General features: G+C 37.1%; 2 protein-coding genes across 5 annotated transcripts in view; both read left to right on the forward strand.

Annotated features, from left to right (window-relative positions):
* Window positions 1-1,614: 1,614 nt before the first annotated feature.
* Window positions 1,615-11,360, forward strand: slmapb (sarcolemma associated protein b). Of its 4 annotated transcripts, none has more exons than XM_016245238.1 (10): window positions 1,615-2,052; window positions 2,386-2,448; window positions 3,939-4,064; window positions 4,751-4,825; window positions 4,920-5,225; window positions 6,259-6,454; window positions 9,412-9,571; window positions 9,785-9,919; window positions 10,688-10,775; window positions 11,210-11,288. In XM_016245238.1, exons 2-9 carry the CDS (start codon window positions 2,397-2,399, stop codon window positions 10,769-10,771), a joined length of 1,134 nt encoding a protein of 377 aa, XP_016100724.1. In that variant the 5' UTR covers window positions 1,615-2,052; window positions 2,386-2,396; the 3' UTR covers window positions 10,772-10,775; window positions 11,210-11,288. The 4 variants fall into 4 exon arrangements, with proteins under 4 accessions (XP_016100724.1, XP_016100723.1, XP_016100727.1 ...); XM_016245237.1 differs by having other exon boundaries at window positions 1,616-2,012; XM_016245239.1 differs by lacking the exon at window positions 1,615-2,052 and adding an exon at window positions 2,111-2,277.
* Window positions 11,361-13,863: 2,503 nt separating this feature from the next.
* flnbb (filamin B b) overlaps window positions 13,864-26,332 on the forward strand; it is a 21,421-nt gene continuing 8,952 nt past the window's right edge. The window contains exons 1-19 of the mRNA XM_016245144.1: window positions 13,864-14,176; window positions 15,539-15,787; window positions 15,935-16,032; window positions 16,150-16,267; window positions 20,465-20,602; window positions 20,700-20,826; window positions 20,915-21,051; window positions 21,208-21,401; window positions 22,022-22,135; window positions 22,225-22,368; window positions 22,889-22,967; window positions 23,395-23,507; window positions 23,586-24,165; window positions 24,267-24,375; window positions 24,464-24,621; window positions 25,298-25,399; window positions 25,486-25,594; window positions 25,680-25,873; window positions 25,953-26,076. Coding sequence (XP_016100630.1) covers window positions 13,864-14,176; window positions 15,539-15,787; window positions 15,935-16,032; window positions 16,150-16,267; window positions 20,465-20,602; window positions 20,700-20,826; window positions 20,915-21,051; window positions 21,208-21,401; window positions 22,022-22,135; window positions 22,225-22,368; window positions 22,889-22,967; window positions 23,395-23,507; window positions 23,586-24,165; window positions 24,267-24,375; window positions 24,464-24,621; window positions 25,298-25,399; window positions 25,486-25,594; window positions 25,680-25,873; window positions 25,953-26,076 — 3,200 coding nt within the window. The remainder of the gene's footprint in view (window positions 14,177-15,538; window positions 15,788-15,934; window positions 16,033-16,149; window positions 16,268-20,464; window positions 20,603-20,699; window positions 20,827-20,914; window positions 21,052-21,207; window positions 21,402-22,021; window positions 22,136-22,224; window positions 22,369-22,888; window positions 22,968-23,394; window positions 23,508-23,585; window positions 24,166-24,266; window positions 24,376-24,463; window positions 24,622-25,297; window positions 25,400-25,485; window positions 25,595-25,679; window positions 25,874-25,952; window positions 26,077-26,332) is intronic.

The following is a 26,332-nucleotide window of genomic DNA, read 5'->3' on the forward strand; positions in this document are numbered from 1 at the left end:
TTAATTATTTACTATTATTCCATGGCACTCTGCTATACTTGATTCTGATTGGTTAATTCATCATCCATGGCTCCTTTTATATTTCTCCTATCACTCAGCAAACTTCTGTTACATACAAACACAACTATTCAGTTATCAAATAACCTCATCGGTATTAATATCACTGTTGTTGCAGTGTTTGTCTTGTTGCAAGGCTGATAATTTTGTACATTGTATATTGGACTATTTTCGTTAGCGGAAGCATTGAGATAATATAAAGGTAAAATTATAAAATAATTCTTAAATCAATATTTCATCATATCCACTTATTTATTTTCTTTTTTTGGCAGTAGCAGTGTAATATTCGGGATCATGTACAATCAGCTGGATATTATCACAAAATAAACCCCAACACTTTCGTCTGCACCTGGGCTCTAGATTCCTATTAATGATGATAGACAATTCGATTTTTGAAGAGGCCTTATGATCAAAAGATATAAAAATAATAATAATAATTATTATTATTATAATTAAAAAGGTAGATATTTCCTTTGTATGTCATTGAAGACATACTGATTCAACATATAAATCTTGTTGAAATTTCAACATTAATTTATAAGTATTTTGTTAACCTTTTTAAAATCATTAAATGTTGTTTCAATGTTTAAAAAAAACCTATAAAAGTATTAAGTATTAGAGAGTATAAAAAGAAAATGGGAGTGATAGAGAAATAGTCTAATCTTCTTAATCTAGCCTACAAAACACTGAATTATTCAGGCACTTGAGGCCCATTTTTAGATTCAAATTTTAGACAAACTCAGCTTCATTTTGTTGTCATTAAAGCTTCTGGATGCTTATATCGCAGGGATTTATGACCATGACTCATCCCTTTCAAGGATTCAAGGTTATAGTGATGGCACTGGACAAGGTCACTTCAAGCCGAGTGATATTCTCCGCTGGTGATCGGGTCTGATTTTTCTCAGTCCATCTTGTGCAGTCAGCACTTACGTGGGCAAAAACTATGAATGAGACAGGTTTGCTCTGTCGACATGACAACAAAGGAGCGATCCATACAAACACTTTCAGTCTTTCTCTGAGCAGGGCAAACTCTCTTAGTTCCACATCAGTTGCCTTGTCGGTCAAATTTAGAAAAAGTAGCCAGCATAAGTCAGCCTGAATCTATCTATCTGACAGTTTAATAGATCTGAAGCCATTCTGTAGCCTTAAATGCCAGATTTGTCAACATTTATATATAAGGTCACACATTTTTTTACATTTGATGGTGTTGACCCATATCAGTTGATAGCCAATCAATTACAATTATCTGAGAAAATGGAAGCAGATTCATGTAAAATAATAACTTCATACTTATTTTATGAATAAAAACATCAGTGTTGTTTACATCTCGATACCCTCTAAACTACTAAATAAATATGTGACCATAAATAAATGCATGTAGTTGTTAAGGATCAGGGGTGTATTTTGCATGTTTACTTTTATGTTCACCTTCAAATGATCGGCGTCACTAATCACTAATACTATAATTTATCAAATCACAGTGCTTTGGTTGGCATTTGGCACTGATGCAAGCACGAATGACCACTATTGTTAACCGTTTTTACATAAGAGACGCCCTAATGAGTGAGACAATGGGCCTGAGTGTATTCTACCATGCAGCTGCAGCCTCTTTTCAGATGCCTCAGGACGCTTGTCTGCCCATGTGAGCGAGACCTCCAGACCACCACCTCCAAGGGGGCGTCACCTGACGACGCATGCAAATAATTTCCACAAAGAAAACAACCCCTCAGAGTACAATATACTTCAGCAGCGCTTCTATGTCGTATTCTTTTCCAACCAACCGTTTTGCTGTCTGGTTTTGTCAGGTGAACCCCCAGACACGGTATGTAGATGCGTCGATGCCCCCCGCGCTTCAGAATGGACTCGTCCAGTTCTCATCACCGGAGCGAATCGATCGTTAAAGAAGCTTGAATATTGCAGCTGTTTCTGCCCCGGCTGACATCGCGAGTCTTCAGGTAACGGCATCTGTTTAGTCCTCCTCAGACTAAAGTGAAGGTGATGAGTAATCTTCTTAATTGATACATTGACGCTAAGCTGTGTTATATAACTGGCATGCCGTTATGCTTTGAATGTGGGCTATGATTTGACGTTTAAAACAGGAAAAGATGAAGACTTGTGTTTGTTTCTTTAAAAAGCTGTTGGCATTTAGGAAAACTGTGATCATTTTAGTTTTCCGCCTCATTGACTAGCTGAGTCATAATTGGCATCACCTGGAATTTTGTAATTATTTTCTTTACTATTCAAGCCAATTACTATGATATCTAAAAAAAAAATAGCTGAACTTAATATTTTACAGTGACATTAACATAATTGCTTCCTTTGTTACAGTGGAGAAAACAATGGAGGAACAGAAGCTGAAAGATCCTATTAATAAAGTGTCTCTTATCAAAGGTAAAAATCACATTACTGCACTTGAGCTTCTATAGTTGCTGAAGTGTTTTGAACCATACTATAGTGCTTTACTGTCCCATTAGGCAATCATTTATAGGATGTTAAACCTTGTTTTTTATATATATTTTTTATTTTGTTTACAGTATGTCAAAGTACTGTGGGTCTAAAATCGAGTTATTTTTTAGCAGAATTGGAGTTAGTGTCTGTGATGTATTTTTTTAAATATCGCATAAAAGATTTCTATAATGCATTTTTATTATTTTTTAACAAGGACAAAAGGACAGATAGAGATAAGTAAAAGGTATTCATATTTATTTTGTTCATTTCTGTAAAATATGTGTTTTATGTGGCTATAACTATATTTTTGCAGTGCACTTCAGTAGTTGAGTGCAAAGTAGTTTGTCAGAGTTTTGTTGTCATTAGCTGCAATGGAATGGTTTTGGCTGGAACGGTTTTCCAGGCTGTGCTAATACTTTAATCATGACAGAAATTTTGTCTGTCTGACTTTGTCTTCCTGTCTGTATGACTATCTTCCTCCTCCACAGACTCGAATATAAATTAGGCCAGAGTGTTCCTATGTGTCCTCGTACCCTGCTGAGAGATTGAGTTCTTGATGCAGAATGGCATCAATAAACATTACCCACCGCAATACCTCATGAAACGTTAATGCCTCCGTCCTCTCTGCTCTGGCAGTTGCGTTTGGCCTGCACAGGCTTCGGTATTTTAGCTTAGTCATGCAAGCGAGGCGTGTGAAGTTCAATTTTCTGGAATTACGTCTCTCTGATTGCAGTGATATGTCCTTGATATGGCCATTTATGGTATGCACCCTTGAGTTTGGAAGATGAGGTCATATCTTTCTGGAGCATTTGATAAGATGGCCTGGTTTTCAGCAACCCATATTTAGAGGAAGAGGAGCTGGTTTGTTTCTAAGTTTGGGCAATCTAAATTACAGCCAGTAAATGTACTGTAACTTTTACAGAGCAATGCATCAGTTGAAAATCTGAATTAATGTTTTTTTTATAGCAGTCTAAAGACTTTTCTGATTCTTTATGAAATGGCACTGTATAACATTAGAACATATAAAACTTTTAATCAAATGGCAGCTTTATTAAAACCCTAGCTATCCTTCTTGCAGATCCCAGTTTAAACCCTACTGATGACATTTGTTTTTAGGATAGATCTATTCTAAGTCAAGTTATTAATTCATGGAATAGGCCCATTTTCTGACCTCCAGGGAAATTACCATGTGATTCATTCTGATTTAATTAACCTTTGGAGACAGGGTTTGCACTTCGTCAGAGGGCAGAACAATCTGGCAAAGTTGAAATGCAACTCATTGATGCTGATACAGAGATAAAGACACAGATCACCCATTAACGGTTGACGAAAGAGTGATTCTCTGACAGCAGAGCGCCATAATAGTGTCTAATTATGCATGTAATAGTTCCCATTAGATGTCATCAGCGGTGGATGTGTAATCATTTCTCCAGATGAGCTGAGCAGGAGCACTGTGGAGGCCAGTGAGTCTGAGAAGGTCATCCAGCGCCTGAACCAAGAACTGCAGGAAGCCAATGAACAGGCCAACTCGGGCAAACACAAGTGTATTGAACTCCAAGGTAAAAGAGGGACTTTAAAGCAGCTCTATGTAGTTGTGTGCATCTTTGCAATGTTGAGGAGTGGAATTCACTGTTGTAAACACATCACTGTCGAATTCCAGTGGAAGGCTGTATTAGTGCATTTATTTCTGCCGTAAAGCAATCCACCCTTTTTGCGGAATTTCATACCCAATCGCCAAACTTACATACTCCAAGAACAGAGTTTTGAGGGGGGAGCTTGGGAAAGAAACAGAAGTGTACCATCAGAATGATTTTGAAACTTGTTTCAAGGTTAAAAAACAAAACAAAAAAACGTATATACAGTAGCTTTAACTGTACAGAAATGACTCTCATTTGAGTATGACTTTGAATTTTGTTTTGTACAATTATATATGAGACAAACTGATTCTAAATCAGTGCTCACCTTTGCCTGACTGACTATAATGTATATATTTTTATAAAATGCTTTATTACTTTGTTTATAATATATTAAATAATTATAAATTTATTAAATAATTATGAATATTACATAATCAACAAATATTACATAGTTAAAAAAACAATTAAATATTATTAGAATTATTTATTTGTTTTTGAATATTAGTTATTATATGCATATTTAAAGATGCTTGTGAACATTTTAAATTTATTTGGAATGGCAGTCATGCTCAACAGGTCCCCCTAATGACCTGTGCTGTATATTACAGGTCTATTGGAGGAGGAGAAAAGAGCCAATAAGCAGCAGGCGGAGGAGTCAGCAAAACAGATAAAGGTCTTACAGAGTAAGTCAAGGAGCACGTGTATGTCTTAAATTAAGTTATATTTACTAAACAATGTATCATACCAATTGGTCTTTGCGTCTACATGTGCATTCAGCTCAGCTCCAGAAGCTGCAGGAAGATAAGGAGAATCTCAGGGATCAGAAGGACAGCTCAATCTTCAGCTTGCGACAGGAAGCGCACACAGCTCAGGAGGAAGTGCAGGTGTTGCGCCGCACTATGGAGAAAACTGCAGCCGAGCGAGAGCATGAGGTCAGCGCACTGAAAGGGAACCTAGCAACGCTAACTTCCGAGCTGGAGAAATGGCAGTTGGCTGCAAACAAGTATGAGCGTGAGCTCGACAGTGTACAGGCCAGTCACCAGCAGCAGAACCAGCAGAGAGACAGAGCTGCCAAGCAGCAAGGTACCCACAACCCCACAGACCTCTATCATTGCAGATGATTGGCCTAAAGCATTTTAAGCCTGCGTCTTAAAACTGCTTTCTTTAAATAGTAAAAGTCATGTAAGGACATCAGCATTACATATTGTGTATACTTAAATGCAAATTCATCTATATTTATATTTCACATTAATAAGAATATTGGATTTGATAATGATAATATTAATTAATAATAATCTTAATACACTTCATGCACTTAATAACAATAATCATCATATCATCACTTAATGCACTTAATAACAATCATCATCATCATCATAGTATGTATTATTAGTAGTAGTAGTAATAATAATAACTATACATTACAAGTACTATAAGAGTATAATATGAGTTATCAAATTTGCATGACCACATTTTCTGAGCCTCTTATAATAATGATGAAAATAATAATAATAACAACTATACATTACAAATTAAAAACAATACCTCTAATAAAAAATACTAAATATAATCATCATCAACTTGGCATTAACACATCACAATTTTCTGAGCATCTAATAATAATAATGCGAACATTATTGTACAATGTTGAAAGTATTCATTTAATCAGGATACAAAAATGTAACCTGTTCCCTTTAAAAATAAATGCAATTTCAAGATTAAGATTTTAATGGAACAAATGAATAAAAATAAATAATTAAATGACTGTAACCTCATCGGACAAAAATTCTGTATTTTTTCCCAATTAAATTAAAGCTGTTTTATGTCTTCTGCACATTCATAATCTCTTTGGGGAATTTGTCCTCCCTTCTCAGAAACCTGATGAATGATATAATGTGTTTGTGGAGGTTACAATCAAGCCCTAGGTTCATCCAACAACAGTCAGTTGCAGTAATCCGACAGATATTCAGAAGATGACTCACATTTCTCACATCACTTCCACCGTTATGTAACAGAGTAGCGTTGTGAGTCTGTGTGTGTGCACATGTGCTATATCTGTGCGTTTGTGTGCATGTCTTTGTGTATGTATTTAATTGTGTGTGTGTGTGTGATGCAGCGAGCGAGCTGGAGCGGCTGCAGAAGGACTGTGAGAGCCTGAGGAGGGAGTGTGCGTCTCTGAGGTCAGAGAGAGAGCAGCTGGCTGATAAACAGCAGAAAGAGAAGATCAGCCTGCAGAATGAGAGCAGCACCCTGCGCTCAGAGAAAGAACAGCTACAGAAGAAACAGCAGCAGCTGGAGAAAGAGTTGGAAAGGTCTGTTCTATGACCGCATATACAGTTCATTCATATACAGTTACTTTGAAGGTGAAGTGTGTCATGTCCATGCCACTAAAAGCACCAAATATAATTGCTGACTGCCTTAAAATGGACTGTTCATACAGATTCCCACACTAAACACATGCTATTAGTTGAGTCAGTGTTGCCATGTTAGACATGTTCAAAGACCCCAATTTTTGTAGAGCCACATTTAAACTTCTTAGGAAGTTAAAGGGATAGTTCACCCAAAAATTATAATTCTGTCTTTATTTACTCACCCGCAGGTTTTTGTGACCCTACAAAAGTAGCGGCATGTTTAATGTCTTTAACCCCATGATTTTGGTGCTTTGATATTTTTGTTGTTGTTTGTTTTTTTTTACATTTATATTTTTTAAATTAAAAAAATAATAATAATTTAAATCTATTTTTTTGTTGCATGGAGAAAAATAACACAGGTTGAGGATGAGTGAGGAATGTCAGAATATTCATTTTTGGGTGAATTATTTGTATAGGCTTACTTATCGTCAGATATTAAAATGGGATTGGAGAAAGTAGTTAAACATGTAAAAAATGACACTTCACTATGGCTGGGTTGACCATATAGTTTTTTCTATTTTAAAGAGATAGTTGACTCAAATTAAAATTCTGTCATTAATTACTCACCCTCATGTCATTCCAAACCGGTTAGACCTTCGTTCATCTTCGGAACACAAATTAAGATATTTTTGATGAAATTTGAGAGCTTTCTGACCCTGCATTGACAATGCAACTACCACATTCAATCGCATCGTTAACGCGCGTCGAAGACTGGTGCAGAAGAGAAGAAATCGAGTAAAGTTGTAATTTTTGTTTTCTTTGTGCACAAAAGGTATTCTCTTAGCTTCATAAAATTAAGGTTGAACCTAGGGATGTTCATTTTAACCGGTTAACCGTAAACCGACCATAAGAATTTGACCAAATAATACAATCAGTTAAATGGTTTAAAAAGTCATTTATTTAATTTTTTTCAGTAATTTATCAAAATATTTAAAAAGGTTTGCTGCATGGTTAAAATACGCTACGTGTATGTGTATATATGTATATGTATATGTATATGTATATATATATATATATATATATATATATATGTATGTGTACGGTATATATATTAAAAAAAAACGTTTTTTAGAAGAAAAAAATGCAAGTCGAGTATAAGTCGCATTTTATTATTTCTTTCAGAAATAGGTCTAATGCGGATGCGAAATGTTTACAAACATTTTAATAAACACTGTAAACATAGCTAGGCTATTTTAGTTCCCCTCACTCCATGACAAATCATTTCAATTAACAGTATTTAACGAGAATTAAAAATATAAGAAGCTATAGCAATATAAACGACAAGTCAAAACTAATTCATTTAGGCTAAAACGAAACTGAAACCAACGTTGGGGCTCTCATTTGACACCAAATCAAATGTTTCCGTATTCGCGATGTATTTGAATGCCAAAATATTATTTATTATGTAGCCTACTTCACTGGCGTTCCAATATCCACGTAAAACAAAATGTTTTGCATAACATCACGGCGGTACGGTGATAACGCTTAACGGCACAGATTTTACTACATATTTGAACTGCGCAGTATGTTTTTTCCATATGTTTGACTGACTGTATTTTATTATGATAATGAACAGGCTGCATTGTCAAGGCAGCAAAGCTTAACTGTGTGCACGCATGCGGCGCCGGCGCAATCACTCGAAATTGTTTTCTAACAGTGGAACCAGTACTCCTTTTAGTCATAAAGATAATCAGAATTGTAAAAGGTTTGCCTTTATTTGTGTACATTCACAATAAAAACAACTCTTTGTGCTTTTGTAAAATAAGCAAGCCTAAAGAAAAATAGGATGCCGCTTTCTGCCGTCTGGTTTCCTTTCACGCAGCACAAAAATGAAGCGAAACTCTGCATACTAGGCTAAGAAGGGTATATATATAGCCTAGTTTTATGATGCATACTAGGCTATATATATATAGCCTAGTTTTATGATGTTTTTCTCTGCTCGCAGGTGCGTGATGTGATATGATGACCATGTGAATCCTCATGTTCTGTTGTTTGCTGCTTTTTGCGCATGTAAAATTAATCCCCAGGAAACAAATGTTAGTATTTTTAACGGTTCACAGACACTTATCCTTTCTAATTGAATTCAATTCTAACTTAAAATAATCTTGTCGGTTAATGGTTAGTAATCGGTTAACGAGCGTCGGTTGTCGGTTAGGAAAAATAACCGAAATTAACATCCCTAGCTGAACCACTGATATCACATGGACGATTTTAACGATGTCCTTACTACCTTTCTGGGCCTTGAACGTGGTAGTTCCATTGCTCTCTATGCAGGGTCTGAGAGCTCTCAGATTTCATTAAAAATATCTTCATTTTTGTTCTGAAGATGAACAAAGGTCTTAGGGTTTGGAACGACATGAAGGTGAGTAATTAATTGCATAATTTTCATTTAGGGATGAACTATCCCTTTAATCTATTCTCATTTTGATGAACCAATCATTCTTTTAGTTTAAGCTGCCTCCCATCCAATATTCTCAATAAGCTTTGTACTTTGTTACTTTTAATATGAAACAAAGTTCAGCTCTTAATCTTTGTCAACTGTACCACAAAAATTAAATGTTGTTTTGATGCTCTTTAATGTGGTGTGATAGGTCATAGATTGATATTATAGTAAACTGACAGAAATCCCTGTATAGTTTACAGCTTTAGTTGAGAGAAGTCTCTTTTTTTTTTATCCCTTTGATATCAAATTGAACCAAATCAAAATATATGAAGAACTTGCGATTTCAGGATTTAATCGTATTGTGAAATATGTATCAATACCCAGCCCTACACTTCACCTTTAAATAGGAGAAAAGCTCTTTTTGCAGACTTGTGATGTAATCTCTCTGGAATCTGAACCTGCATCCTGCCCACAGCTCCAAGAAACAGAACACAAGCCTGAGCAACACGGTCAAGACTTTGGAGAAAACGCAGGCAGACCTGGAGAAACGGCTGAGTGTCCTGCAGGAGGAACACCAGAGAGCCACCAGCCAGCTGGAGCAAAGCAATAGCAGGATCAAAGAACTGCAGAAAGAGGTTATTCCCATCGTAGTTGAGAGAAAGAAAGTAGAGCTGAGACTCATTAGCAGGCATGTCACAAAAGAGCTCTGCTCCTAAAAAAAAAAAAAGACCTGGCCCCTGGACACACACACTGTGTGTGTGTGTGTGTGTGTGTGTGTGTTATTGACTAGGCTCATTGCTGAAAGATTCTGAAAGATTCCTACTCTCTTTCTCTTTTTTTGCTCTCAGTATGAAGAGATCCAGGCAGAGCTGTCAGGCCTCAGGGAGAAGTATGAGAATGCAGAGGAGGAGAAACGCTCCTTCAATCTGAAGCTGCAGCAGAGCCAAGAGCGCCTGAGGCTTCTGCAGGACAAAGAAAACCATGTGAGTGTTCAATCCACGTAATGCTGATGTTTAACAACAGGGGCACTGACAATTGGGACAGTTCAAGTGGAAAGAGCGCATATTGCATTGTTTAGTCCTTGAAATCAGCACTGAAAAACATAGCGTAATTTGTTTGACAATGTACTTCTTATAGTTTAAAGATTTTATATAGCCTAAAGGTGAAGTATGTAATTTCTGCGGCTAACAACGACACCAAACGGAATTTCACACTGTTTCCAAACAGGTTTCCCCAAATACTTCTACAAGAATTGACATAAAGAGAAAATAAAACATGCATGCAAGGTTTTTCCCACAATTCCATGTGACAACATAAAATACATGTGGATGTTTAATATTTAATTTAAATTTTTTTTAATTTAATTAAATTTTGCATCCATTCTCCAAACTGCTTGTCCTGTATTAGGTTATTTTATTATTTTTTTTTTTCATTTTTTAAAAAGCAAGTTATTCTTGTAATGTTTTAATTCTAGTTAAATTATTAATATATTTGTATAAAATAATTTTAAAAAATCAAAAAACATAATAAAAGCTACAAAGAATTCCAAACTCACAGCTGTAGTTGAGCCAAACAAACATCTGCGTTGTCTCTGCACATTGAACTGGAAAAGGGGAAGAGTTTTAACTAGTAAACAGTTACACACTTCACCTTTTGATTTCCTTATCTTAATGTTAAATTCACCAGTCCAATAATAGCGCACAGAAACATAAGCCACTCATTCAGTAATATCCCTCCCTTCCCTCCTTTAGCTGTCTTTATTGCAGCCCATCCTAGCCGTAGCCATCGGCCTTGTCCTGGCTTTGCTGTATTGGTGCTTGGGCCCATTGTGGTAGAAAGGTACACAGTGCTCCTGTCCCGTCTCATTCCTCTGCTTAAGCCTCCATCATCCTCAGGGCTATGCATGACCACTAAACAATTCTCTCAGCTTAAGCTACCAAATACTGTCCGCTCGTCTGCAAAATGCTTCTCTTTCCCTACTACAGGTCCACTTTGTATTATAAGATGCACACTAACAAGTGTCTCTAACAAATCAACTCCATTTTGTAGGTTGTAGTTTTCCAGCGTAGCTCTGAGGCATCCTGGCTCTCTTTGTCCTCCACTGTACGTCTTCTGTTGTCCTCGTCTTGTGTGTCCTGACCTCAGTTTCTCCGCGTCCCGTCCTTGTGGCTTTTGTGTCCCCGTCTCGGCTCATGTGCATCCCTGATTGTAAACATGTTCTGATGGGTGATGCGGTACTACAGATGATGTGATCTGTATGTTTGTTCTTGCAGGGAAAGTGGATCAGGTGGATGCCTGTCGCTGCTGTGACCGTTGCCGTGACGGGGTATTTGCTTTCAAAGACCTCAAAATGAACAACGTGATGAACCAGTAACAAGCACATTCACCATGACATGCATACCTAGTAAATGTTTCTCAAACGTGTTGACATTTGTATCCTTTTAGTCTGTGTGGTGTTAGTTTGAGTAACGAGTGTTTAAATGCAACTTCTTACTCAAGTATCGAAGGCCTTAGAATAATAACATGTCACAAGGTTCCCTTATTTGCACCATATATAATTTTCTTTTTAAATTGCCGGTTCTGTATGCATTGCTTTTTGAAGTATCTGGCTAATAACAGGTATTTTATTGAACACTGTTGCTTTGCCAAACAAATAATTAGTGAATTGCCTTATATAACATGACCTGAGATAAACAAACGTTTATACCTCCCTGAATGAACACTTCCGTGAGAAATGATTCAGAATTGTAATAACATATTCAAGACCATTGAGATCCATTAAGTTTTAACTCGATCATATGTTTTGTGGCTTAAAGGCCTAAATCTGCCATATAATGTGTATGTGTCTTTGCACCTTATACGAAGCCATTAGTGATTAGTCTATGCACTGTACTTTACTGTGGTAAGGATTTGACATATTATTAATGATGATGATGATGATGATAAGCACTGTTTTTTTTAGGACATTAGAGCGCTAATGTGTCCGAAAGAGACCTATAATATAGTGTTTATGATTTATTATGTTTATTACTTGTACAGAGAAAAACTACCCGATCTAACAGATATGATAATTGCAATAAATAAGCAAAAGTGAAGTTCAACCCTATTAAGTCCCCGTTTAATCTGTATACATTTATTTATGCATATTGGCTGAATTTAATTTTAATAACTTTACAATAGTGTCAGTTTGTTGAGGTTTGGTACCATTAACTAATATATGCAGTAAAAAATAGCTTATTGCTAATTCAGATTAATATTAATTTATTCATTTTTTAATTCATGTTACACTTTTAAAAATAAAAGTGCTTCACAATGCCATAGAAGAACCTTTTTGTCTAAATGGTTCCATAAAGAACCTTTAACATCTGAAGAACCTTTCTGTTTCACTTAAAAAGGTAAGAAAGAGATGGTTCTTTAAAGAACCTTTGACTAAATGGTTCTTTGCGGAACCAAAAATGGTTCTTCTATGGCAATGCTTGAAGAACCTTTTGAAGCACAAAATTATTTTTAAGAGAGTAGTTTATATTACAACAGAAGAAGCTATTATATTGTGTCAGTCTGAGTTTTCAGTCTGTATTGCATGTAATCCAATAACGACCATTATTTGTTTTCTGTTATTTCATGGTATGTGGCATCTTTATAGCAAGAAATATATTTTCCTCATTTGGCCTCGCAATATACAATTTGACCATTGTAGTTTGATTCACATCGTCTCTTATGAGCCGGTTCTTTTTAGTGAATCAAAAACATGCAGTGTGACCAGGGTTGCCAGGTCTGCGAAACAAACAGCCCAATTGCTAGTGAAAACGATCACAATTGCATTTTTTTCTAAGTTTTTCCCCTCTGTTGTGGCTCCTCTACTTTGAAATGGCAAGATAGCGAGATAGCTTTAAACCGTGGACTTAAAAAAACCAAACAAAAAAAAAACCTGCATGAAAACCGCAGACTTGGCAGCACTGAGTGTGACTAGTGTTAGTCTTGGTTTTTACAACAAATGACTGATGAACCGGTTCTTTCTAGTGAATCAAAAACCGAGCACAGCAAATGTTAGTCTGAGTCTTGAGACAAAAGTGAGCTGGTTCTTTTCAGTGAGTCAAAAACCTTACAAGTGGTCAGTGTAGTCTGATTGCAGAAATGAGTAACTCAGGCAGTTCTTTTAATACTGCCTTACACTTCTTACTGTAAGAAGACTATGTAAGCAAAGTGGACATGTATAACTGAAATGAATCCGAATCAAATCAATCTGGAAAATTGATACCAAGCCCTATAATAACCTTGCAGAGTATTAAGATTTACAATATACACTAATTAAAACAAAAACCAATTCTGGGCACCTAAATGCACCCCTGCAAATCGATGGCCCCATAACCAAGTTTGTCATAAATCTGCAGCCAAAGGCACACGCTTCCATGGTGTAATGCAGTCCGCCCCAATGAGTCATCCCTCCTCGACACCGCATGGGAAATATGAGGACGTGCCCCGATCAAAAGAGCTCTGGCAATAATACGCTCAGTTTATTCTGGAGTAAATGAAGAGTAACGTCACCAGCGATAAGGTTATCAGCAACAGTGATGTCAGACCTTCATCTGGCTGCAGGTGGGAATTAGCTGAATTCCCCAGGCCTGAGGATCCTGTTTCTGACCCCGTCTTCCTAGTAAATACATTCTTCAAGCACTGATGTAACTAGAATCTGTTTTTATTATTCCTTTGCACGATGTGGGGTTGCGGCATGATGACACGGTTCATGTCAGAGTAAAAACAGCTCTCAGAGGCGCTGTATAATCATAATTATGGGCCAGAATTGGGGGGTATAGGGCACTCCCACCACCAGCGAAGCTACATGAAAGCTTCATGCTTCACGGCTCTCAGATTGCAGTTCTCAGTTTGGTATAAAAGGTTTTGGACTCCACACTGATCAGAGAGAACGATGGGTGACTTTAAAGGTAGTGTTACTGCAGCTGCAATCAACCTGGCAGATGATGCACCGTGGAAAAAGATACAGAAGAACACCTTCACACGCTGGTGCAACGAACACCTGAAGTCTGTGGAGCTGCAGATCGGCGATCTTAAGTTCGATCTGAGCGATGGCCTCATCCTTATCTCGCTGCTGGAGGTCCTGAGCCATAAAAGGATGTTTAGAAAGTACCACACGCGACCAACCTTCAGACAGCTCAAGCTAGACAATGTTTCGGTGGCTCTGGAGTTTTTGGATCATGAAAAAGTTAAGTTGGTGTCTATAGGTGAGTTACAACATGCCTGAACTCATTCAAAAGAAGGTGTTCACAACAATCTATTAGTAGTTTTCTCAAGTCATTTTAAACCCATATGTACAATATTTTAAGGATATAGTTTCTGAATGGTTTTGAAGTTCACAATGAAGCAATCTGCTGTTTTAAAGTCAGGTGTTCAAAAATATGTACAGATCCGGACCAAATATATCAGGAGAATAATAGATGAGTTGGAGAGAATAGTGAAAGTCATGAATGTTTTCAAAATCTTTTATTTAAATTTTTGTAAGCAGTAACATCACAGAGACTGCCATGATTTTTTAATTTTATTTAGTACATATGGAGTATGTCAAAGCACCTACTGCGTGAATAAACAGGGCTAACTTGCTAATCCATGTTCATACTCCCCTTAAATTAAAAGCATGTAATTAGAATGAACAACCCATAATTCACCTTTAATAATACTAATTAGACAAAATAGCAAGTATAATTGTCTGTATGCTGTTAACAATGTTTCTGGCTTACAGCAACTGAGGCTATTACACCATATAGGTGAACATCAGGTTTCAATTTGGTTATAGTAATTTAGCTTTAAACATTCACTTTACATTGTTTAATTTCCATTTACAATTATGAGGTGATTGGCAGGGTTGTTATTGTTAACTATAACTATTAAAATTGTCTTTTGTTAATTGAAATTAAGCTGAAATAAAATATAAATGTAAATAGGAGACAGAAAAACTCAGAAATTAGAAATGTTTGCTTGGCAACTAACTAAAATTAAGTTGAAGTTGAAGTACCAAAATGACGTAAAAATAACGCTAAATATAAATATTTAAAAAATAAACAAAGAAATGTCCAAATTAATAAGATAAACTAAAATGGAAAAAGATTGAAAATATAAAAATAAGATAATTCAAAATATTAACTATGTAAATAATATAACACTGGTGATTAGCATCTTTATTGTATCTACGTATATGACTAATAGTTAAATGTATCTCTTAATGAAGGTCAGCTGCAATGTCAATAAGTTGGGCCTGTTGTCTGAAAAGCATTAGCATGTCTTCAGAAAGACATTATCAGATGTTGAATTGCGGGTCCCACATGTTTTTCATATAAATTCCTTTGGCCCTTTCCCTAATTAGGGAGGGTAGTCTTTGGGTCAAAGTGTCCTAGTGTCAAATTGGGAACGGCACTTTAGTCGATTAGCTGTTTCCTGGACTAGAACAATGTTCCCAGCTGAACTCTCTTGTTTGGATGTAATGGCTAAACGACAAAAAGCATTTGGTGTATTTAAATAAATACAATTTATGTCGCCAAGTGAAGGTATCTAACAGAACAAACAGACACACCTTCACTGTCTCCATACAGACAGTAAGGCCATAGTGGATGGGAACTTGAAGCTGATCCTGGGTCTAGTGTGGACCCTGATACAGCATTACTCCATCTCCACCCCGATGTGGGAGGATGAGGCAAACGATTCTGTCTCCAAACTGACTCCAGAGATGAGGCTTCTGGGATGGATCCAAAACAAAGTCCCTGAGCTGCCCATAACTAACTTCAGCCAGGACTGGCAGGATGGCAAGGCCCTCGGTGCATTAGTGGATGGACTGGCACCAGGTAAACCAAGTTTTTTTTATATAGTGCTCTTATATAGTATTCTTATATAGTAAACTCCCCGTGGTCATGTGATTTCTTTCTTTTTGGATGTGTTGGGGGGGAAAAAAGTTTTTTTGTCTTCTGAAATGGTTGTTCTGGTTTGTGCAGGCTTGTGTCCTGACTGGGAAAGCTGGGACACGGTGCACCGGGTGAGTAACACTAAAGAAGCCATGCAGCAAGCAGATGATTGGCTTGGAATTCCACAGGTGAGAGCAAGCAGAATAGACTGGCTAGTTATTTTACTTGCATTTTGACAACATTCTAAGTGATTGATTTGCTCAAATCAATTTGTGAATCTTTTTTTTATATTTAACTTTATCAAGCTCATAGCCCCAGAGGAGATTCTTGATCCAGCTGTGGATGAGCAGTCAGTGATGACATACCTCTCACTTTTCCCCAAAGCCAGACTGAAACCTGGAGCTCCACTCAAGCCAAAGAAAGGTTGGGCCCATTATAAGCCCCCTGCTGTTTAATGTTTTGATTTTGTCACTAATAATGAAAAGACAAGAGGGAAAAGATTCATCATGATGATAATCAAACATTTTTTGATGAGAGAACTTTCTGCAGGTTACATTGATACGCAGTGTTTAGAAGGTTACTTTGCAAATGTAAAAGGTTACAGATTACAAGTAACCTTATTTAAAAGGTTATAAGTAGTGTAACTATTTCAATTACTTTATTAAAGTAATGTAACTGATTACTTTTTGATTACTTTTCTAAATTTCTAGCGAATGTTTTTAACTGTTAATAATTTTCAAACATTTTATGCATGCAGAGCTAACTTACAGTAGTACTCAACACTAATTACTGTCAGACTTGAATTAAGATTATACAAATTTTATTTTAAAGCACAGCACTGGAAAGCACTTTTTAAATACTGGAACACATTTTTATCACTCGCCATGGTGACAAGACGGTTTGTAGCCTAAAGATTTCAGCAGCAATGTGGATTAATGTAATTGGCAGATGTGGTTCACTGCAAATTAAAACGAGAACCAATCAAAAGCATCAGAATAGCATCGCTTTACTAAATGGCCTTTAAATGGCAGGAGGCATCGTGCACATCAAAAACAGGCAAAGCAACAAATTTATATTATTCAACATATCCTACTGTAGCTTTTTACAGAAAATATTCAAATGTAACCTCCTTTGTAATAATTAACATTTTCATAAGTAACTGTAATTTGATTACAGTGCCTTGCAAAAGTTCTTTTTATTCATGTTTTATGTTGCTGCCTTATGTTAAACTGCTTTAAATGACTTTTTTCCACATCAATCTACACTCAATACACCATAATGACAAAGCAAAAACAGAATTGTCACAACTTCGTAAATTTATTCAAAATAAAAAAACTGAAATAAGTACATTGCATATGTATTCAATAACTCCGTACTTAGCTGAAGCGCCTTTACAGCCTCATGTTGTTGGGTATGATGAAGCTTTGCACATCAGCACTTGGCAATTATCTGCCATTCTTCTCCTCACCTCTTCACCTCTCAAGCTCTGCCAGGTTGGATGGGGGCAGACGCACATTTTCAGGTTTCTCCAGAAATATTTGATTGTGTTCAAGCCCAGGCTTTGGCTGGGCCACTCAAGGACATAGACACAGAGTTGTCTATAAGCCACTCTTTATGTGTGCTTGGGGTCATTGTCCTGTTGGAAGGTGAACCTTCTGCCCAGTCTGAGGTTCTGAATGCTCTGGACTGGGTTTTCATTAAGGCCATCTCAATATTTTGGTGCATTGAGCTTTTCTTCTACACTGACGAGTCCCTCAGTCCCTGCCACTGAAGAACAGCCCCACAGTGCTTTTTACTGTTGGGATGGTACTCTGCAGGTGATGAGTAGTGCCTGGTTTCCTCCAAACGTGATGCTTGGAATTGAGGTTCATCACACCAGAATATTTTATTTCTTAGTCTGAGGGTCCTTTAGGTGCTTTTTTGCTAATTCCAAGTGGGTTTTCAGATGTCTTCACTGAGGAGAGGAATGAGTCTTGCCACAGCACCAAAAAGCCCAGGGCTGCGTTTCCCAAAAGCATCGTAAGCTTAAGTTGATCGTAGCTCATTGGTTTCAATGGGTCTATGATATACTTAAGCTTACGATGCTTTTGGGAAACACAGCCCAGATCGGTGGTGTGTTGCAGTGATGTTTGTCTTTCTGTAGGTTTCTCCTATCTACACATATCATCATGGAGCTCAACTAGAGTGACCATCAGGTTCTTGTTCACCAGTCTAACCAATGCCCTTCTCCATCAATTGCTCAGTTTGGCCAGGAGGCTAGCTCTAGGAAGAGACCTGCTTGTTTCAAACTTCTTTCATTAAGGGTAACGGAGACTACTGGCTTCTGTGAACCTTCAATGCAACATAATTTTTTCTGAACTCTTCCCCAGATGTGTGGCTTGATGCAATCCTATTTCTGAGCTCTACAGGCAGTTTTTTGTTTTGTTTTCCACCTCAGGACTTGGTTTTTGCTCTTATATGCATTTTCAGCTGTTAGACCTTTTATTAAACGTGACATATCATGAAATCGAAGCTACCTACACTGTATCATGAATAAATCTCTTACCCCTTATTTACACTGCACACGTCTGCGGTGTGTTACGGCTCCGACACGGCCACCGGAGCTGATGACGGCTACTCACCAGCCGCACCGCGGCAAGTTTCTAATGTGATTGGTCCATATACGTATTTCGTCATCCAAAATCCCCGTTTGTGGCACAGCAAAGTGTTGTGAATCAACTCTAAGACTGACATTTAAGATTTAGTCCTACGCTTCGCTTAAATTACTACTGAGATGCTTGATAACTAACTTTTAAGCGCAGCTTTGAACCAAGAAGTTTTTTACACTTAAGTCAATTCTTGGCAGCGTTCTTGAGAGTAATTCTCAGAGGCTTGATAAATACGGGCCCAGAAGTTTAAACTCATATGGTTTAAAACGCATGATTTCAGCGCGATAAACATGATAATCAGAACCAAAACAGATGTTTTTTAGCAGGTACGACCGGTAATGGCGCAGCTCTATTCTGGAAAAGGGGGCGGGGAGCAGCAGCTCATTTGCATTTAAAGAGACAGCCCGAAAAACAGTGTGTTTCTGCTTCCACTCAAAATAGGCATTTTCAAAATGATATAATAAATGATCTGTGGAGTATTTTGAGCTGAAACTTCACAGACACATTCTGGGGACACCAGAGACTTATATTACATGTTGTAAAAAGGGGCATAATATGTCTCCTTTAAAGTGCCCCTATTATGCCATTTTTATGGTTCCTAACATTGTTTTGCGTGTCGGAAACGATACACTTATTTCAATAGTTCTGTATTTTGAACGCTCTTTAGAAAATATTTATATTACATATTGTAAAAAGGGGCATAATATGTCTCCTTTAAAGTGCCCCTATTATGCCATTTTTATGGTTCCTAACATTGTTTTGGGAGTCTCCTACAATAGGATTACATGCATGCAAAGTCAAAAAAACGCGTTCGTTTTCTCAAAATATGCATTTAATATCGCCTCATTTTCCAGTGATTCTCAAACGATTCGTTCGAAGCAGTTCAAAGATTCAGTCTTTCTAAACCCCTCCTTTCCGTGAGCCTGCTCTGCTCTGATTGGTCAGATGGCCTAGTCTGTTGTGATTGGTCTATGGCGTATAGCGTGTGTCGGAAACAATACGCTTATTTCAATAGTTCTGTATTTTGAACACTCTTTAGAAAATATAAACATCTATTATTTATCATACTTGCAGGCTGTGATTCAGTCCAAATAAACAGGATACTGATCCATCTTTCAACAGCAAGCTTTTTGTGAATCCCGCGTTGAACTCCCCGAGATTAGAGAATCACTCGTCAGTAGAATGACGTGTTTGTGGGTGGGGTCAAGTTGTTCGTGGCTGGCCAACGTAGAACATAGGCACGCATTATGCAAATGTTTTACCCCGTGACGTCGTGTGCCTTTCCAAATCATACTCATTCAATTGAATTTGCCACAGGTTAACTTCACTCAAAGTGTATAATATCTACAAGCAAAATGAATGCTCCGGAGCTAAATTTCAACTGTCCCAGATATTTTTGTATTTTTTATAAATTTGCGAAGATGGGAAAACCTTTTTTTTTTGCTTTGCCTTAATGGTGTATGGAATGTAGATTGATGTGGGAAAAAAATTATTGAAAACAGTTTAACATAAGGCAGCAACATTTAAAAACCATGAAAAATATAACAGGGTATGAATACATTCGTAAGGCAGTGTATGCAATTTTTTCTCAGTAACTGTAATAGATTACAGGTACATTTTTGTAATTAAATTATGTAATCCCATCTAAACCCCTGTGTCTAAAACGAAAGTTACTTAATATTAACTACTTGTTAACTGAACTGTAAAAGCAATATAACACCTGCAGTTGTGCTGTTATTGGTCTCAATATTATCAGGACCTGCGGCCTCATTCCTACGGTCAACACCTTGATGCTGTTATGATTTGTAATTGACTGTAATTGACATGGTATGTGTAAGTTACCCAAATCCAGTTGTTTTCATAATGTGTACAATCTTGAGAATCTTGCGTATAATTTTGTTTTATTTATTTATTTATTTATCACCCTCTCATGCAGTTTAAAATCTAATTTTCTATTAAAAATTTTCCCCAGTGCCTAAACCCAAAGCCTGTCATGCCACAGGACGGGGACTGCAGTCCAAAGGCATGAGAGTAGGTCAGATGGCCCAGTTTAAGGTGGACACCCACAAAGCTGGTCCTGGAAATCTGGAGGTCAATATTAGAGACCCCAGTGAGTAATAGCCTATGATCTCTCCATAATCTTTATGAAGATGTACACAATTATGTATTCCCTCTTAGGTCTAACTAAAATGTTATCCTTTTTTCAGGTGGTAAGGAAGTGGCTGTTACACAGAAGGATGCACATGAGGGTGTATATACCTTTGAATATACACCCACTGCTACAGGAGATCACACAGTGGACATCACTTGGGTTGGTCAGCACATTGCCAAGAGGTTAGCTCTCATTCAACATGATAATAGCAGATAAACATTAACATTTCATTTTAATTTGAAGATTAAGCTTCTTATTTTTCTGCTAAAGCCCATTTAAAGTCCATGTTGGTTCAAAAGCTGGCCCACAGAAGATCCGGGCATGGGGACCAGGACTGGAGGGAGGGACTGTGGGTTTGTCAGCTGATTTCTTGGTGGAATCTGTTGGTGCAGATTCTGGCATGCTAGGTAAGTGGAGGTTTATGTAGATAATGTATTACTAACAAAATGGTATTCTAAGCAATTTAAACATTTATATTATATTATATAAAACAGATAACATTAATTACTAACAAAATGGTACAGCTAATTTATACTTTACTTTTTACCAATTATCTTTCCAAGGTTTTGCCATTGAAGGTCCATCTCAGGCAAAGATTGAGTGTGATGACCATAATGATGGCTCCTGCCTCGTGCGGTTCTGGCCAACTGAGGCCGGTGAGTATGCTGTACACATAATGTGTGATGATGAAGAAATCCAGGACAGTCCCTTCATGACCTCCATCAGACCTAAGAGAAAAGACTTCCACCCTGACCAGGTAAACTCCTGTATCCTCTCCTATTAAAGGGATAGTTCACCCAAAAATGAAAATTCTGTCATAATTACTCACCCTCAAGTCGTTCCAAACCCGTAAGACCTTCGTTCATCTTTGGAAAGCAAATTAAGATATTTTTGATGAAATCCGAGAGCTTTCTGACCCTACATAGACAGCAACACAGCTACCACGTTCAAGGTTCGAAAGTAGTAAGGACATTGTTAAAATATCGTTGCTCACAAAAAGTATTTTCGTAGCTTCATAAAATTACAGTGGAACCACTGATGTCACATGGACTAGTTTAACAATGTCCTTACTACCTTTCTAGGCCTTGAACGTGTCAGTTGTGTTGCTGTCTATGCAAGAAAGCTCTCGGATTTCGTCAAGAATATCTTAATTTGTGTTCCGAAGATGAACGAAGGTCTTACAGGATTGGAACGACATGAGGGTGAGTAATTAATGACAGAATTTTCATTTTTGGGTGGACTATCCCTTTAATCTGTTTTGCAGACATGTGTCTAGTGTGAGAGCTCTTGCTCTTCTCGGAGAGATCCATTTTATATGAATGAGATGTTTTCATTAGATGTGAAATTATATCATTAGTTATGCATGTTGGGTTTCAGGTGAAAGTAGAAGGACCAGGTGTTTCCCAAACTGGCTGCATATTGAACCTTCAAACCGAATTCACAGTAGATACCAGGCGAGCTGGTGAAGGAGAACTTAAAGTTTATGCTCGGGTATTAAATGTAGTAAAATATTTATGAATTTTCTTCCCATTTAAATTAAAAGCAATTTTAATTTTCAGAGTGATTTGACTTCTTCACAGAGAGCAGATGGAGAGTTTGTAGATGTTATTGTTGCTTCTGAACAATCTGGTGTCTTTGTCTGCTCCTACATCCCTTCATCTCTCTCCAAACACACCATTGCTGTGACTTGGGAAGGAGTCATGGTTCCCGGCAGTCCTTTCATTGTGAGTGCATATATTGATCTTGGAAAATAGTGGTAAACATGATCGTATAATATGAAGGGATAATGTAAAGCTATGAGAATGTGATGTACAACAACAACTACTACTTAAGCTCATTCTGATGCATTTCATTTACATGGTCTAATGAAGTTAAAGAAAACTCATTTTCCCCAATTTGGTTTGCATCATGTTGCATTAATGTTCCAGCATCTGTTGCCTTATTGAAATTCCATTTCATCTCGCAGTGGCTTTAAACCTGTCTGGTGATGATGTACTGCTGCTTAATGCTGCAGCCAGAGCTCACAGGAATGTAATAGGATGTTTATTACTCTATTTGTACTGGCATTCCCTCTGTCAAGAGGGAATTGAAACTATGCTTATTGAAATCACATGTGAAAAAACATGTATTAAAAAAATGAGACAATGAGCACTGAAATATATAGCTGTAATCTTCAGTTCTTTGGAAGCCTGTGATTGCTGCACTGTAAGATTTTGTATGATCTCTGCGTCATTGCTGTTTCAGGTGACACCTCGCAGGATTAAGATTACACCATGTAGCCCAGTCTTGTTTAAACCAGATGGATCGGAAATCTATTACTCTGGTAAGTTTAAAGGAACAGTTTTTCTAAAAATGAAAACATTCCAGATATGTATGGTGGAATGCAAAATGAAAGGTTTTGAAGAATCTTCACAAAGCTTAGTGTATGGAACAATCAGTTTCTGAATAAAAACTGAATTAGATTTCAAATTGTTAAAAATAATAGATTAAAAAAATAAATATGCATAAAATAAAAGAGTTGTAGATGTGTCTGTCTAAAAACGTACGTCAAAGTAACAAGAATACATTGATAACAATATACATTTACATTGCATTAAAAAACTTATTCCATTTGTTTTTCTTTATCTTTTTGCCAAATACTTTTCTTTACTCATTTACCAATCGAGATGATAAAATGTGAGTTTGGACAATTCAGTCATGTGGTTTTGAACAACATGATTAATGATTTTAATGTATGTGATTGTGTGTAGATGACGAGATGGACCTTGATGAAGACTTTCCAGAGAACGTACGGCTTGGTGGCCATGGAGAACTTGTTATGAACATAGTCAGCCCATCAAACATCCAAGCCGATGCCACTAAGGTATTGAGTCTTACACATTTTATGCATTCACTTGAAGCACTTGAACAGTGTAGTATCAGATGTTGTTTGTTTCTTCAGGTAAGGGCTCATGGTCCAGGCCTAAAAGAAGGTTTTCTTGGAGAACAGGCGGAGTTTATCATCGACACAAGCAGAGCAGGCAGTGGAAGACTTGCCATAAGAGTGGATGGACCCTGTGAAGTTACTCTACAATGTCTGGACAATCAAGATGGCACTTGTACAGTGTTTTACCTTCCCACAGAGCATGGGATGTACAAAATAAATGTCCTTTTTGACAACTCTCACATAACTGGCTCTCCATTCCAGTCTGTTATACAGAAGCCGATTATTGAACCCTCTAAGGTTTTGGTAACAGATCTTGATCTGCTACAGGGGAAAGTCGGTGAACCTTGCATTGTAAATATAAACTGTCCAATGGCAGGATCTGGAGCTCCATCTGTGCAGGCTGTCTCTGACTCAGGAGTCATTGTCCAAACTGAAGTGAAGGAGAATGCAGATGGCACCTACACAGCTGTTTATGTGCCTCTAACTGCAGGCGTATATACGCTGCTTCTGAAATATGGAGGAAAGGAGGTGCCCTTTCGTAAAGTTATGGTCAATCCAATGGTCTACAAAAGCCATGTAAAAGTGAACAGACAAGGTAATAAAAGACCCCTATAAGTTTGTCACATTGCCGTTGGTTTGAATTCGGATTATATTTGTTTTCTTGACTTTGTCTTCTCATCCGTTTGGTTGTTTCAGGCGTTGTGGTTAGTGATTGGGAAACTGACACATGTCAAGTTGTTGCAAATGGTTTGGGTCTCCAAAAGGGCCTCACTGGACATCCTAATGTGTTTCGTGTAAACGCCAGGTAAGAGGAAGTTAATTTCAAATATGCATTCAGAGCCAAAAACGACTGGCAACCCCATTTGATCCATAATGTTTCTCTTTCTCAGCAGATCTTCAGTTGATGATCTGGACATAACAGTGGAGGGTCCGTCTGAGTGTCAGGTGACATGTAAAGACAGCGGTGAAGGCATGTATAATGTGGAATATTGTCCTTCAGTGCCTGGTGACTATAAGATCACCATTACCTGTGGAGAGAATCACATTCCAGGTCAGCTTTACATTCACGAGAAACAATTGCTATTTTCCTTTATTTTATTTACTTCTATTATATGAAATAATTCCTAGCACAAGAAGGTATAATTTCAATTCTAGGTATGATCAAGTTGCTTTTACTAGGTGCTATTTAGGTCATTAGGTCGTTAATATTTTACAGTACTGCACTGTTTTTATTGTAAATTGACAATTTTTATTGAGAGATTTGTTTAACTGGTGAATTAAAAAAATTAATTTAATTTAAATTTATCACCTGAATGTATTTTAGAATTTTTCCTTTTTTCATAAGATTTATTTTTGGCATTTTCGCCTTTATAATGATTGGAAAGATCAGAGCTGACAGGAAGCGAAGCGGGAGAGAGCGGGGGGGACGGGATCAGAAAAGGTCCTCAAGTTAGGATTCAAACTCTGGATGCCCGTAGCACAACGGCGCTGTATGTCGGCACACTGCCCACATGGCTATCAGAATTAATCGGACTTAGAATTTTGTCTTGATTTAATCCTAAATATCATATATAGTTTTATTGATTGTATGACATTTGTTACCCACTTTTTTCTCACCATGATGATTGCATTGCTGCTAACATTTTTTTACATATATACACACATACATATATACACACACTTAAATTAAACTGATGTTTTACACAAATGCTGTCTAAATTCAACAGGAAGTCCATTTATTGCGTCCGTGAAGGATGTTTCAACTACTGCAGACTCTGGAGTCTGTCTGCAGTCAGGGATTTGTGCATCTACAAATACTGATACTCATGGTAAGTATTTGTATATATTTTTTTCTTGAGATTAAATGTGTCCAACACAAGAACTCATGTCTACATATTTGGCACAGGTACTGAAGTGCCAGAGATCAAATACAGTGGAGATGGGATTTACAGATCAAGTCCACCTCCATCAATGGAAGACACAGATTCTTTCATAGATCCTCAGAGACCTTGTGGAAGCAGCAGGTTAGACTATATTTTTTTCAATGTAAAACAATGTTATATGACAATTATCTGAACACCTATATTCTCTCTACTCTTTTAATTGTAGTCCCATCCAGTTTCAAGCAGTGCCTAATTGTGACCGTAATACAGAGCTTCCCTCAGCTCGTGGTGGGAATATGGCAGAGGTTATTGTTCCTGGTATTAAAGGTGGAGTCTGTGGTAGAACCCCCCAAAGTTTTACGATTGACTGCAGTAGCAGTGGAAAAACACCAGAGACTGTTGCTGTGGTGAGACCTGATGGTGAGCACAAAGTAAAATGATTAAGCTTGCAAGCATTGGGAAAATCATTTTTGAGAAGGTTTGAATGTTTACACTGTAGGTTCCATAGAGCTTCTGGAGGTGCCAGACAGTGGAGATGGCAGTTATACTGTTGTCTATTTGCCTACCATGGATGGCTGTCATGTATTAATGGTGAAATTCACTAATGATGAGAGTTTTCATCGGTGAGACATGTTTTTTTATTTTTTTTCAGGGAATGTGTTAAATTTTGTGGGTTATGTTTATTCCAGGTCAAATGTTTTTTGTTTTACTTGACTAGCATCTCTAAAAATAATAATAATATTTTTTAATTAATGAAGTATGTTTAAAAATGGTTCTAAATTATTTTCTTAAATATAGTTATATTAAATAATAATTTAAATACATTTATTAAATATTTTTAATTGTGACTTCCATCATTTTTATTTATTTATTTTTATA

Source organism: Sinocyclocheilus grahami, unplaced genomic scaffold, assembly GCF_001515645.1.
Source record: "Sinocyclocheilus grahami isolate Dianchi unplaced genomic scaffold, SAMN03320097.WGS_v1.1 scaffold747.1, whole genome shotgun sequence".
NCBI classification, from domain to species: domain Eukaryota; kingdom Metazoa; phylum Chordata; class Actinopteri; order Cypriniformes; family Cyprinidae; genus Sinocyclocheilus; species Sinocyclocheilus grahami.

Bases quoted from the DNA above. Each gene is read 5' to 3' on its own strand.
- slmapb (XM_016245238.1), top strand. From the start codon at position 2,397: ATGGAGGAACAGAAGCTGAAAGATCCTATTAATAAAGTGTCTCTTATC. The intron at 4,065-4,750 runs GTAAAAGAGGGA...TGTATATTACAG, and splicing joins CAAGTGTATTGAACTCCAAG to GTCTATTGGAGGAGGAGAAA. The intron at 4,826-4,919 runs GTAAGTCAAGGA...ATGTGCATTCAG, and splicing joins ACAGATAAAGGTCTTACAGA to CTCAGCTCCAGAAGCTGCAG.